The sequence below is a fragment of the Lutjanus erythropterus genome, chromosome 11, assembly GCF_056507025.1.
Source record: "Lutjanus erythropterus isolate fLutEry1 chromosome 11, fLutEry1.hap2, whole genome shotgun sequence".
NCBI classification, from domain to species: domain Eukaryota; kingdom Metazoa; phylum Chordata; class Actinopteri; order Lutjaniformes; family Lutjanidae; genus Lutjanus; species Lutjanus erythropterus.
The window spans coordinates 25,560,017-25,575,042 of record NC_139327.1 but is presented as its reverse complement, the minus strand read 5'-3'; the positions used below and the strand labels follow the sequence as shown (position 1 = coordinate 25,575,042).

The 15,026-nt window shown below is 40.2% G+C and overlaps 1 protein-coding gene across 1 annotated transcript in view; it reads right to left on the bottom strand.

Annotated features, from left to right (window-relative positions):
* nbeaa (neurobeachin a) overlaps nt 1–15,026 on the bottom strand; it is a 167,504-nt gene that overhangs the window by 46,051 nt on the left and 106,427 nt on the right. Inside the window, exons 18-25 of the mRNA XM_084729805.1 lie at nt 11,665–11,773; nt 8,972–9,053; nt 8,550–8,673; nt 8,243–8,435; nt 5,941–6,627; nt 4,158–4,607; nt 1,558–1,775; nt 420–573 (exon numbers count right to left, since the gene is read on the bottom strand). Of these exons, the coding sequence (XP_084585931.1) occupies nt 420–573; nt 1,558–1,775; nt 4,158–4,607; nt 5,941–6,627; nt 8,243–8,435; nt 8,550–8,673; nt 8,972–9,053; nt 11,665–11,773 (2,017 nt within the window). The remainder of the gene's footprint in view (nt 1–419; nt 574–1,557; nt 1,776–4,157; nt 4,608–5,940; nt 6,628–8,242; nt 8,436–8,549; nt 8,674–8,971; nt 9,054–11,664; nt 11,774–15,026) is intronic.

Here is a 15,026-nt window from a genome sequence, read left to right as displayed (position 1 = left end):
TTGTTAATTAAAAAAGGTTAGAACAAAGATCAAATAAAGGTTAAAATACTGTGCAAGAAGTGTTAGGTTGACAGTTAAATATATGGAGATACAGATGAGAGGAATCCAGAAAATGTTCTTGAAAGTTTAATTTTTAGATTCAAGGCCAAACTGAACAGAACTTTTTGCAAGTATAAAATTCAACCTTTAAGAATTATGATGTTATTTTTGATCTAACATGATTTTGTAGGTTAAAAAAAAAGCTACAAAATGTAAAAGAAACAACTGATTCTTTAACCTATTAAATCATGCAAGATCAACTCTGCCCTGAGCATGACGGGGAAATCTGCTTTAGCAAAGTCTGCGTTACAAGCCTGTGAAGCAGCTGTTGACCTGCAGTTTTCCCTCCTACCACAGGGGGGCGGAGTAGAGCCACTTACAGAAGGGGATGTGGCAGCAGACAGGAGAGGCAGGATGCCTCCACAGGCGATGATGATGTTGTCCACCATCTGAGAAATGAGGTGGATCGTGTTGTGGACGAAGATGATGTTCTCGTTGCTGTTCACAAAATCCATCACAGACTTGGTGGAGTGGCTGAAATGGAAAATAAGATGGATGATAGAAAAATTCAGTTGGTATCACTTCACTTCTTGAACATTTTCAATCTAATTAATAAAACTAGTACCAGTAATATATAATAATAATAAAGTAATGACAGTAACATATCAGAGGTTTGTTCAAAGCAACTGTATCCATTAGAATAAAATGCGATAAAAATTTGCTGTGAATCTCCTAAAAAAAAAAACTTTCTCTTGACATTTCACACATGCACACACACACTCATCAAATAAATAATAACAATAATAATAAAAGATAAAAATAAGTAATAAAAAAGAGGTGCAAAGTAAGAAGAAGTAAAAGGTGAACAGACATCTACATGAAAATGGAGCATTTATTCTACTGTAACCTGACATACTGATATGTTGCTCCCTTTTCAATAATATAATGTGTTATTCTATACGATATGTATCATCTGAGGTGGTATTGATTTGTTTAAGGTGTCTAAAATACATTTGCGCTGACCCCATCCACAGCAGTAAATTGGTAAGCTTCTGTGTTGGTGCTCCTCAGGGAGATGTCAATCAAATGTGATCAGCCACGCCAACACAGTCTGCAGAAATGTCTAAACAGCTAAATGAGCTGCTTTTTTTAAACTAGGTTTTCTAACGCGTTTCATTCAGATCTTTGTGGATGGTTAATAAGTCACTCAACTTTGATATCATACACACATTTTTTCCAGAAGCTTTAAACAAGCAACAACAGTAAACTAACAGAAAAACCAGCTAACCCAGGGGGTCCTGGAGGAGGTTGAGGTTTCAAGATAATAAACTGAGAAACCTATAAATTGTAATCTATCAAAACTACCCAAACCTATTCATTTGCTTGTTGTTCCTACTTCCAAAAAATGCGATTAAAGTTAAGATATTCTATTCTTCCTTTTGTTGGCGACCCTCTACGACACCAAATCCCAGTTTGAAAGGCCGATCGTGCACACACTCGTCAAACAGCCTGACTCACCTCCTCCACACGTGCACATCAGTCTCCAGGGCGAACAGCAAGTCAGTGAGCAACCTCTGGTGCATCGGAGACCACTTGAACTCTGGGATGCGGAACATGGTCGTGCGTGGGCCGGGGCTGAACTGCCGGCGTTGCTCCTCCGTCATGGGCATGCCCCTGAAACCGAGATCAACGCGCAGGTCCCGCTCCAACTGGGCTGCAGTGCGACCATGGAGGGCCTGCGACACGGTGGGGGAAGAGACTCAGTCAACCAGCAGAGTACATCTCGATTTAGTCTCTTAGAAAACTTGGCATACATGCAGTTCTGAAATTCAATTTGATAAGAGAAAGCACAGAGGACTCTCTGGGTTTGTGTATTCACTGAGCTATTAGGGAAACTTAGTTTATGTGTGGGCAGTCACTCTGCTGGTCTGTCCAGACAAATTGTCCACGGTTGAGCTTTTTATGCTAATCAACACAATCACATTGGGGCGGCAGCAGCCTAAATAGTAGACAAAAGCTTGTGACTCAGAAAAGTCCACCTGCTCAAACCCTGCACTCTGTTTGTTCAGACATATAGAACAATAATAAAAGATAGACAGAGATAAAATATAAAATAATTGCAAGGGAATGTAAAGAATTGCCTAAAACCTTACAAAGGATGCAAAGAAGCATTCTCCAGGCAGCAAATTACAGGGAATAATTACAGTAATGTAGTCTGGAGAATTTGTACGTGTCAACAAAGCATCCAATAAACATCCATCTTTTACACAAGTATTAGAGCTGCAATGATTCATTGTTTTTAATTTAATGGCCAACTATTTTTATACTTGATTAATCTGTTTCAGTCATTTTTTAAGAGAAAAAAGTCTCAGATTCAAGATTCTTAGATGTGAATATTTTTCTTAATGACGGTAAACTGAATTTCCTTTGAGGACATTTGAGGAGGTCATTGTGGGTTTTGGTCTGATCGACATTTTTCACCATTTTCTGACCAAACAACCAGTCGATTAATCAAGGAAATAATCTTCAGATTAACTGACACTACAGAAACTTTACCATTACCAAGCTAAGAGCATACATGCGTTTGATATGGCTTAGAGTTTTCAAAAGAGGAGTAAGATAAAGAAGATAATAAACACAAGAAATAACAAAAAAGAAAAACAAATAATATAAAAGTGACTTCTTTTAAACCACTGTGGAGACAAATTCCATATTTTGGATCCTTCATGCAAAACACTAAACTGAGATTGAGAAGTACAGGAGTGGGGGGGTCTAAGACGAGCTACGTGAGGAAGAACTATGAAATTGATATTTAATATTAAGGCTGTACCTGGTTCAGAATTTTGCCAGACAAATTGGATTTGGCAGTTCCAAACAAATATTAGACAATTTGTTCCTTTTTTTCCAAAACAGCACCACACTAAACTCCTATAACGGCCAACATGAGTATGTACTACCAGTAAGGCTCATGTTTTAATGGCTTTCTTCATCATCTGTGATGTGAAAACATCAGATTCCCACACAATCAGTGAAAGTAAAATTGTGCATCCTGCTGCTCATGGTTCAGGTTTAAAATCCCAGCACACGATGGAGTGTGCAGCACAGACGACACACTGCAGTGGCTGACAGCATGTCACCTGCTCTCCGCTTCTTTCACTCTTCTACACTTTCATCACAGTTAGTTTTGTGATTTTGAGACTCGGTTTATAACGTTTTCAGCCTGTCATGCTGTTGCATTGCTCTGTGTACAGTGACGCAGCTAAAAAACAAGAACTGGAAACTTGTTTACCAACCACTCGTTTCACCCACACTCATCAGTTATCCACCGGCGCATGTTGTCATGAGGATTGTTTTTAATAACTGCGCCAGCTATTACAAAAAACTATTCACGATTCCCCTTATTTATATTTCAAATTCTTCACTGAAATGTTCTCCCTGTGCATTTCTGTAAGCTCCTATCTGTTTTATCATTTTTCTTGAATGCACACTGACTGTCAAAGGGAAAGAACTGGAAGAATCTCAGTTGACTGAGGAGTCTCTGACTGATGATTTGGATCTTCAACTTTCAGGGGTAGAGCTCTAATAATTTCACATTAGCTATTAAGCTGAACATTACTTTTGCTTGAAATGCCCACGCCTATTTGTGTCCTGGACATCCACACTCTATAAATTTGCTTTGTTTTGCAGGAGCCTTTGCAGCTAAATGACGTGTATATTGTAGCACTGCGAAGGGACACAACTGAGTCTTGGCAGGAACAAAGAAAGCACAGTGTCATATAATATATATATAAATACAGTAAGGATGCTGATAAGTATGAAAATTGTAAACAAATGTTAACACTTGCAATATTACAAGTATTAAAAAAACAAAAACAAAGCAATACTGGAGGCTAAAAAATCCGTCCACTCAGAACAGGCACATTTGAATGTGCTAGTCTTTATCAATTCTGATAAAAAGTCAGGGAAAATAAATGATTTCATTCTTTAAAATACAGCATTTGCTGTAGCTGCATGAGACCAACACAGTAGGTACAACTACAGACTCTTGTACAGCCCACATAAAGTCCAATTAGAGTGACCCAGTAACAAAATCAGACACTTGTACATGGTTAACACACCTGAGTGGTGGCAGTCGTCTGGATCTTCTTTGTGTCCTTGTCTTTCCCATCATCTGACCTCTCTGTGTCTGAGGTGGTGCTGGCTGTGTCTCCTCCTGTCTTCAGCCCCGCAGCCTCTCCCTCTGCCCCGGACGTGCCCTCTCCCTCTGGGAAATCCGGTCTTGATCCTCCCTGGATCTGGGTTTGGCTCTCAGCCTCTGCGATGGAGCTGATGTCAGCGAGGGGGCTCTGGATTTTAAAGGGCCCGTCCTCTGGAAGTTCCCCAGAAGTGTGGCTCTGGGTCTGCGTTAAGTCAGAGCCGCAGCTCGTCATGTGGGCCAGCAGGCTGAGGTCATCACTGGCGCTGGTGGTGGAGTGAGACTGGACCGGGCCGGACGGAGTGGGCTGGTCTGGACTCGGCAGCACGAGGGGGTCTGTGGCTGCCAGAGCTGGGAGCAGCTTCTCATCAACCTGGTGAACGGCGTAAAAAATAAAAAATAAACCGACATTTAAGAAACAACTTTTTTTCTTTTATTTAAGTAGAAAGACAGTGAAGGACAGAAAGTAGTAAAGATGTAACAGTGACTGATCAGTGGTGTTAGGATGTGGTATGTATGGTGGTGTCAGGTGATTATTTGATGTAGGGTTGTATGAGGTATTTATCAATAGTCAGTGTATTAGCTACTGTAGGTTTACTCTGAATGAAGTGTCCTCATCCCAATCCACATCAACACAATCCACAGGACCATTTGGTAAAGTTTAACTTTTTACTTTGACACAAAAAAGGTGGTACAGAAAGAGTGTCCAAAAAGTGTCTAAATTTATTATTACTCAATTAAATCCAAGGGGGAATCATTAATGAGAGGAAAAGAGGGAGAGGTCAAAATAAGGTGTGTCTCCACTCTCTGCTTGCCCGACTGACCTCAGGTTAACTCCAAAACTCAATTAAAGTTCACCTCCAGTCATGTAAACAATATAAAATGCCTGGCAAGAAGTAATAAATTGTGCCTCATAACTTTTTTCTTTGCAAAATAAATTCAAATACCTTGTTAAAATGGCTTACATATAGCTCTACACCTTGCTTTCATTTAATATTTATTCATGATTATGCAAATAATCCCCTGCTGTGGACAGGGGCAGCAAAAAAAAAAAAGTATTTCAGTCACTTATAAACAGATTCACCTAAAAAAATCTATATCAGTTTAAGTGCACACAATATTTTCACCACTTTGCATTTGAGTCAGACAGCCTTTTCTGACTGGAAATTGCTGTTATATGAGCCAAATATTGCTTTCTCCAAACAAACCAAACTCCACAGGCGAAATCAGTAATTTTACCTCACAGAACACCGAGGCTGCTGATCTATCGCTGGTTCGATCTATTAGTTTGTTTTTGTTATTGTGTTTTTATTGTGTTTAAGGATAGTTCTGATTCACAAAAGTCACAAAATAACACAAACAAACTAACTGATTGAGGCAACAGTCAGCAAACTACTGTGTTTTGTGAGGTAGAATTACTGATTTCGCCTGTGGAGTCTGGTTTACTGATTGGATGGAAAAACATTTGGCTTATGTAACGGCAGTTTCCCATAAGGAAAGGCTCTCTGATGGCAAACTAAAGCAGTGAAAATATTCTAATAAAATGTACACTTAATCTAATATTGATTTTTTTAGGTCGACCTTTTTGTTGGATAGCTAAAAAGCCTTCTGTTGCTGACTCTGTTCACAGCAGTATGTTTCTTAGTTTCTGTGCTGATGCCCCAGTCTGGTTCTCCAAACAGGGGGCTGCTCACATAACACCCTACCTTGCTGAAGAGAAATCCGTTGTTGCTCGGGACGCTGTCCTTCTCGTCAGCCAACGTGATGAGTGGACCCATGTTCCCATCATCCTCCAGAGTGACTCCTGAAAGCCCCAGGCTCGACCCCATCCCGACCCCTGACCCTGGCGTGTCATCTTTAGGCGCCAGATTCCCATTTAGGTTCTGAACTACGGCGCAGTATGCACTGTCCAGGAGAGAATCCACCTCCACCAGTGGTCCATTCTCTATCCCTCCCCCACTTCCTCCCCCTACACCTCCACTGAGGCCTTCTGGGGACAAGTCCAAGTCATCCAGCTTCACCTCTGTGGCCTCCACCTTCTCTGCTTTAATGTCCACCAGCAGGTCGTGGACCTCCACCCTCACCCCCGGACCAGTGCTCTGCTCCCCGGGTGTCAGGGCCTCTCCGTTGGGTCGTTTCACGGCGCCTTCAGCGAGGAGGTTTCGCGAATCTCCGCCAGCCCCCTCGCTGTACTCGGCTTCGCTCTCAGGCGTCTGTGTCTGGGAGTTGTCGTCGATCTCCAGGTTGCCGTTGACGACTGGGGCGGGCGTGGCGGAGAGCCCAGAGATGGTGGACACGGAGCCCTTCTTCCCCTTCTTCATGTTCTCCTCCTCTTGCCGCTGGTACTCTTCGTACATCTTAGCCAGGTACTCTTTATGGGCTTCGTAGGTCACCTGTGACAGATGGCGGGGGGATAATTGATCATGTGAGCAGAACACAAGCACTGACAATAGTTAAACCTCACATCAATAACTTCTCCACCAGGTAATCCTTATAGGGCTCATAGATCATCTGAACAAAAGGTCTGATGGATAAAAACTGGGACAGTAGCCTAACGGGGACATTAGACCATCATCCATAACGTCTCCTCACTTTTACACCACCACGAGAGGATGGAGGTAAATTTCCACCAGTGAACTGAACAGAGAGGCAATAAGTATTGAAAATGGTGATGTCTATTGAATCTCATGATTCATATGTCAGCATTATATTCCTTCTGGGTGCTGCAGGTCACTGAGAAAAGAATTAAGATTAACAATAGTCAGTATGTACAAATCAATACTGGTTTATTTTGAGCCTTAGAGAAAGATTCACTGAAAATATCAATGCCTTAAAATCAATATCAGCAGCAGCATGTGTTAATTTTTGGTGCAACAGATTTTAAATAATATGATCTCTATCAACATCAGCCGCATTGAACTATTCAGTATCAGTCAATATTTTTTATCAATAATTACATCAGATGCAGGAGCATAACATTCGACTGCATGTGCATGCATCGGAAAACTCACAGTGTTTTAAAGGAAAAGTCCACCCTGTATCCAACATTATCATCTTATAAACCCCTTTTCCATTGGTATTTTTTGGGCAGAGCTTACGTGGAGGCAAAATAATTCCCAAAACATGTTAGCTAACACTGGCTAGTTTTGTTGACTTGTTTGTTTACAATGGCTGAAGAAAACATGAGCTCCTCTTGAATATGGACGGTCACTCACTCTCCAGGACTGCGAGTGTTACTACAAAAAGTGAACATTAACCAACGGGAGCAGACTGGTACTGGCTCAGTCTTTCTACAACTGCCAGTGGGCTTGGATGGATGTACTGGCTATCAGCAATTGGCTGAGTTCATCACCAGTTGTTTTGTTTTGTTTTGTTTTTTGTTTCTTGTGGGAAGGGGTTGACAATTTATTCTGCTAACTTAATAATATCCTCTGCCTCTATTCTGTCAACATTTAGACAACATTGTTTTTCTGTGAGCTTTTTGTTGGGCAACATCGAGTGAAACACTGCACACATCACTAATATTGGGTTTCATTTCTAGCCTTTTGTGAACCGCTTGAAAACCGGACTATTTATGACTACAGTGTTTGCACTGCGTGTTTGTCATCATTGTGTAATGAACCATTATTATAGCCTGATGTTTATAACGTTAATGTTAAAAAACTTGATGTTACTCCCCATGACTCCCCATCCCAATTTTCAAACGAGTCCAGTGACTCTAATTAGTCAGGCCGAAGCATGGTTGAACTCTGAGTTTGTAATTTGTAGTGGCCTTGCCCCTAAAATGATGAAATTCCAGGCCTGCTTATGTCACTACTTTTTTAATAACAGCTGAGTGGGCGTTTCCATTTGAAAAAAACTGGAAAAAAACACAGATGAAGTTGCCCTTTAATAGATTTCTTCATAAATGATTGTTGGTTGAAAGTGCAATATGGTGCGTATCGAAAAAACCCTTTGCTTTTTCATTCTTAAACCAAAAAGACAATTTTCCTGTGAAGTATGACTCACCTTGGAGTGTGCGATGGACAGGGTGTCAACCCAGACCCTCCACCCTCCCCACTCGTATTTGATAGCATGGTACAGCAGGATCCTAAAGATGTTGTACACCATCTCTGTTATTTTCTGCTCCTCGGGGTTCTTGGGGTTGATGTATCCGAGGGAGAACATCCAGTCCTGCCACACAGAGCACTGCAGCAGGCAGCTGGTACAAAACACAAATGCAGCATTAGCTTGATATCAAAATATAACAATCACTGCAAGAAGCAAATGACATGCATTTGAGTGAATGCAAGTATAGTCATTTGCGTGCTCTTACCGCCGATTTTCACGGCTGTTGCTGAAGAGTTTTATCATGTCAGAAAGAAAGAGTCTCCTGACTTCCATCAGCTCGGCACTGGGAGAGGAGTTTTTCAGCAGGGTGGCCACTACCTTCAAAATCACTGGGTGGGAGGTAAAAATCAGGTAATGGGGAGAGGAAGGGGAAGTAGAAGAAGGAGATTAGAGAGTAGGAGAGGCAAATATATATAAAAAGTACTTTGAATGAGAGCGAGAGAAATGAGAGAGACAGGAAAGTGCGAGGCAGATCAATAAGTGGAAGATGGCAGCAGTGTCGGCTTCTGAATTCAGGCTTTGTTGTGTGTTTTTTTCCCCCATTAAAAACAACACTGTATTATTGGCAGACCAAAGAGCACAGAGAGACAGACCGACAGATACAAACTACTGTGTTTTTGTACTTACTGGGATTCTGGATCTTGACAGTGGAGTCGGGCTCAGGGTGCGGCTTGTGAACCACTTGAGTGCAGACCTGCTCTGTCAGAATCTGCACAGACAGAAGATTAACAGCCATCAATTAAAGGGACACTTCAGATTATTTGATGTAGGGTACGAAGCACTAATCAACAGTCTGTGTATTAACTACAGTAGATGGCAGAAGCAGAGAGGAGTATGAGCACGGAAGCAAAGAAATGTACTGCAGTGGGCAGGGTCAGCAACAAAAGGTTTTTTAGCCACTTAAAAAAGGTCCACCTAAAAAAACAAACAAACAAAAAACTACATCAGTTTAAGTGCGCACTATATTTAGAATATTTTCATCCCTTTACTTTGCCTTCAGACAGCCTTTTCTGACAGAAAAACAGTTATAGAAGCCAAATATCACTCTCTCCAAACCAACCAAACTCCATAGGTGAAATCAGTCATTTTACCTCACAGAACAGGGTTGCTGTCGGTGGACCGCTGCCTCCCTCTATGTTACTGTGTAACTGCAGTATTTTGGAGGGATAATTCAAATTAATCAAAGTCAAGCAATAGCACACAAAAACTAACAGACCGAGGCAGCCGTAGTCCAGCAGCTCCCGTGTTCTGCCAGGTAAAATTACTGATTTCACCTCTGGAGTTTGGTTGGTTTGGACAGAGCAATATCTGGCTTATATAACTGTGGTTTCCTGTCACAAACTGTCTGACAGCAAAGTAAAGCAGAGAAAATATTCTAAATATGGTGTAAAGTGAAAGTGATACAGAGTTTTTAAGGTAGACACTTTTTTAAGTGGCCACAATACCTTTCATTGTTGACCCGTCCACAGCAGTTGATTACTCCACTGACCGGCACAGACCCGGCTCCAGAACAAAATAACTGGGGGTGCATCTGAAATTAGTTGTGGTGCTCTAGTATCTAAAGTGTCAGAGCGTTGTCCCTGACAATCAGATTATGCTGGAGAAAGTTGTAAGCAGCAGTAAGTGAATACCGCCTGTCGTTTCAATAACAGTTTGATTTATGAGTCACGACGACACCAGTGATATGTTGATAAATGTGCAGACTCTGAAAAGTGCTGTGCCAGGGTGCAGTTTACCTTCACTAAATCCATCCCCTGAAAACAATACTTGGCTACTACAGTATAACCATACAGACCTCAGTTGGTCATAACATGTTAATATTGCAAAAGTAGCTCATGTTTTATCCTCAAAACACACTGCAGTACAAACGCTGTTGTATAACAGTAATTTCTGAACTATGTGACCATGTACGTGGTGAGATACAATAGAATTATTGCTAAAACAGCGTTGGTTCCATGTAATCATCACCAGCTGTAAGGACAGACGGATGTGCCTGCTGGGCATTTGTATTGGCTGCAGGTCATCAGCCAGGAACCAGCAATTTCTTTTTTTTTTTTTTATTTCTTTTTTTTTATTTATATTGTTAATATAACTACCTGACAGAAAGTCATGCTCCATCTGTATTAGGGTGCATGTGTTCATGTCATGATGCTCTGAACCATCCAGATCTTTCTGGAGGTAAAGCTTTCCGTTCAGGGACCTCATGTTTAACTGTGATTGGCTCAGCTGAGCCACGAGACCAGTGATGTGACTGGCTGAGAGAGCATTTAATAATCACAACTCCTGCTGATCCATAATCAACTTCACCTAGAACTTTTGCATGTTGCACTGCTGCACCTACAGAAAAATAGAATGTGTGCGTGGAGCGAGTCTGTGCGCATACACTAGCAGCTGTGGACACCACAGTTGCATGACCCTCTGCCTCACAGCTTGACGTTTATTTTTAAGAACTGAGGGTGCAATGTGTGCTTCTGCAGCCCCATAGAAATGGGCCTGGACTGGTATTTACTCTTTTTTTTAATGATTCTTGAATCGATTTTTTCTGCTCAGTCATTTTTTACATGGATAAATAACCAGTGTTGAGTCTATTAGCTCAATGCTAACATATAATGAGAATTCCCTTTGACACGCTAACTGAAATTAGATCCACTTTACTTCACATGGTTTCCTCTGCTTTGCGGAAACTGTCATTGGCTTCATATTGCTAATTTAAATTACTACTATGGCTTCAACGCTCCAGACTGACCAGCTACAGCAACGTCAAAGGCTCAAAAGTCAAATTCAAAATTCAGAAGTTTCAGAGTTCTATTTCATATGTGAATGGTCCCAATTTAAAGGGTCTTTGTGCTCTGTGTAGTTTTCATGGGCTCTATTCATTTTGGCCAAACATCTATATTTCATTCTTCAACTGGTGCCATAAGAAAATAAAATAAAATAAATTTATTTTATTTTCTTATGGCACCAGTTTGAAGAGCAGGAACAGCTTAAGTTCACTTCAAAAAGTATTTTGTTACCTGCGTTTAATGGAATATAGCAATAATGCTGCTGAAATAAAACTCAGGAAGAGGGACTGACATGTGATGATTAAACTTTTCCCATGGTCTAGTGTTAAAAAAGAAAAAAGAAAAAAAAGTGATATTAAATCACAATGCTTGTACAATTACAGTACTTAAGAACTGCAATAAATACCGAATCAACAATTATCTGAACTATTCCTTTAACTGTGGAGAGGATGATTTGAATTCTAACAATTCAAAACAGACTAAAGAGGGCATCGCTTCATGCACGTTGCTATGGTGACATTGCGGTGTGTCACTTACCTCATACAGAGTGTTGTAGGTGGTGATAGAGACAGTGTTGGTGTGCATCATCAGCCGCTCCCCCAGCAGTGTGAACAGACTGTGTGTGTGCATGATCTCTACCTTCCTCCTGCAGGGAAACACACACAGAGACACGCACACGCACACGTGCACACACACACACACACACACACACACACACACACACACACACACACACACACACACACACACACACACACACACACAGCGTGCCATTCATTACAGAGTTTCTGACAGTTGAAATTGACATTGATTGTCACCGGCCTGATGATGATCTGATATTGGCAGGTGGCACCATGTGGCCTTGTCAGCCATGATGGGAGCAACGAGGACGAGAAATGAATACCAACAAGAGAAATTAACTGGAGGCATTAGCAGAACACTGCAGGAGTCGCTGGGGCAACGTTCATGTGGCTGCAAATGATTAAGTTTGGCTATTAACCTTGCCAGTCGGTGAAAATTGTGTCTCTAAGAGGCTTTTAACTTGAGACTCTCAGAAACCAGGGTTGACTAACTTTGAGCTTTTTTTTAATGAATAATGCTCAAAAAGCTTCTGTATATTCCTAACTGTAAGCAGGTCATTAGAAACAAGAAGTGAAGCAAAGTTTGCACAATATCTATTCATGTATATTCCTAACAAATAATTTAGCTCCCATTATCATGTTTTAATTAGTTTTTCAGGCAGTTTAATTAGTTTCTAATTTTACTCTCTATTCTAACAGAATAATAATTACATTTTACAGTGAGCGTGAATTGTTTTGGACATACAGCTCCAACCTTTGTGTCTGTTTGAATAAATTAAATGAAAAATGCACATATATATATAAAATATATAACTATAAACACATTGTGTTGAATAAACGTGGTCATAGTAAGACATCACCATGACTGAGATTAGAAATACACACACTTGCTCTGAAATCTTGAATAAAATGTCAGAGTAACTGGAGATCTCCATCAGTTGGTAGGCTGGTTTAAGTCCACGAGAAACAGAGCAGCATAAATCTCATCCTCAGCAGCCTAATTTGTGGTCTAACTCAGTGGCTCTCCAACTTTTTTCAGTAATATGTCTCCTTTGAAATATTTTTTTCAGCCAAGTACCCCAGGACCAGTGCAAAACATTTTTGATATAAAGAGGAACAGTGTCAGCTCACTGAGGTAAACCCCATTAAAACGCATTCTTCCTGACAGTTAAGATATATTACTGGCTCCATTTTCATTTTCTTTTCACATCTTTCTTTGTGTATTCAGCTGAATAATGCTGTGTTACAACCAAGAATCTAAGAATCTTGATTTCCGTCTGTCATTCACAGTGAATGTGATTGCATTTGTTGCTTTATTCTTCTGTGATGTTTTAAGGCAGTTGACAGTTTTTGGCAATTAAAGGCAAACTTCTGGACTTTTCATGTGGATGTCCAGTCAGTGTTGGTGGTAAAGGTAGCCAGTTGAAGGACTAAAATCCTCAGCGTGTGCTGTATTTACAGAGAAAGTTGGATTTTAATGTTGAAAAATCTGTTGTTCATGTTATTCTTCCTTACATCCAGAGACACCACTGGATGTAAGGAAGATCTACAGGCTATTTCAGCTTGGATTTCTTGTCTCCATGCATTAGTCTGGCCAACAAAAAAATAGCTATAAGTTAGAGCGGTGATAACACAACATGGGTGCAGGCATCAAGATGCTCCCACACAATGCATCCTGGTACATGTGGGCAATGTTACACAGCTCCATGAACAGGAAACACTCAATTTTCTTGGTCAATATATAGCATGAACTGAGGAAATTATTGCTTTAATCGACTACATTTACCATCAATACCTGTGATGAAATTTCACTGCTTTCAATCAGAAGCAAGTGCATGGGGCTAAATGCATATTAGAAAAATATATTATTATAACTGATTCCAATACTGAAATCATAGCCGATAAATGTGTGTTATAATAATATCTGCTTTGACGGATTATGTCAAAGCATTGAATGCTTAGGGAAAACACTCTTTAAAAGCCAAACTATATTTGACTTTATTCCACTAGAAAGAACATTTGAAGAATCAGAACTGTTCTTTTGTTGTTATCATAGTGATGTCAGTTAGATCTGGTTCGGTCAGAGCTGTGGAATATTAAACCATCCATCTTTGCTCGCTGTAGCTCAGCCTGTCTTACCCTCAGGTGTGCATGAACTACAAGTTATATGAACTTCTTTCTAAAATAGAAAAATGTGAACTCACTAGCTGTTTTATCAGTCTCAGCCAACAGAGGCAGGTGATCAGTTAAAAAAAAAAAAAAACATGATGTGCATCCCAAATACCAAAAACTGTATATGTATAAAGTGAAAATAATATAAACAATAACGTTGCAGAGAATGTTGTTTGTCAAGGACGGCTACAAACCCTCACCAAGATGAAATGGACAGCAGTTTCTTAGAAAATAACATCTAAAACGTTGGTTCATTAGATGTTACATTGGTTTTGTTTTAATCTATGAGATCAATAATGCCATGAAACCATCAGTGGCTCTGAAATCATGATTATAGCAGAAAGCCTTGTGTTTTTTTTATCCTTTATTTTTTTAAACTGATGAATCATCAGATTATAAATTATTAAATCCTGGAGAATTTAAAGACACGAAACTTGAAAACTCTTTTTAATCAATTTAATATTTGTAAAACGAACACTAATATTCTTGAACACTAATATAGTAAAGTTCAATACTGTAGATAAACAAACATACATGCAGGGTTGGGTCGGACTACTTTTAAATGTAGTCAGATACTGAGTAAAAATAACATTGGATTGGATTATAAAATAATGTAATCTAATCTGAAGTAATCCCTGACCATGTATCTAATTATGCATTTTCTTAATTAAATTCTGGGCTGATTATAGATGCATATTTTTTTCGTAATCTGATTACGTAACCCCGATTACATGTAATCCATTACTGCCTAGCCCTGTGTACATGGTAGGATTACAGTCAATTTTCATACCACAAAGTATCGTAAAACCAGTTTACTGCAGCAACTTGAAATGTCTTTCCAAGGTGTAAATATCTGTCTGTATTGTGTGTAAATCACTGTCTGAATCAATATGAAATGTATTATTTATATATGGATAATTCATATGAAAGCATCGAGGTGACGTGTTAGCTTAAAGAGTCAGCTCCACAGGACGTTTGGTTCAAGCAGATGTTAAGTAGGTGGGGGACTGGAGGTGCAGGGCTCAGGTGCAGGCTGGCAGCTCACTCCCATGTCGTGCAGCGAGAGGCGTGTGTGTCACATGGGATGAATAAATCCCCCAGCATTCATTGCTGCTCATCAAGCTTCCACCTCCCTGCCAGTGCACG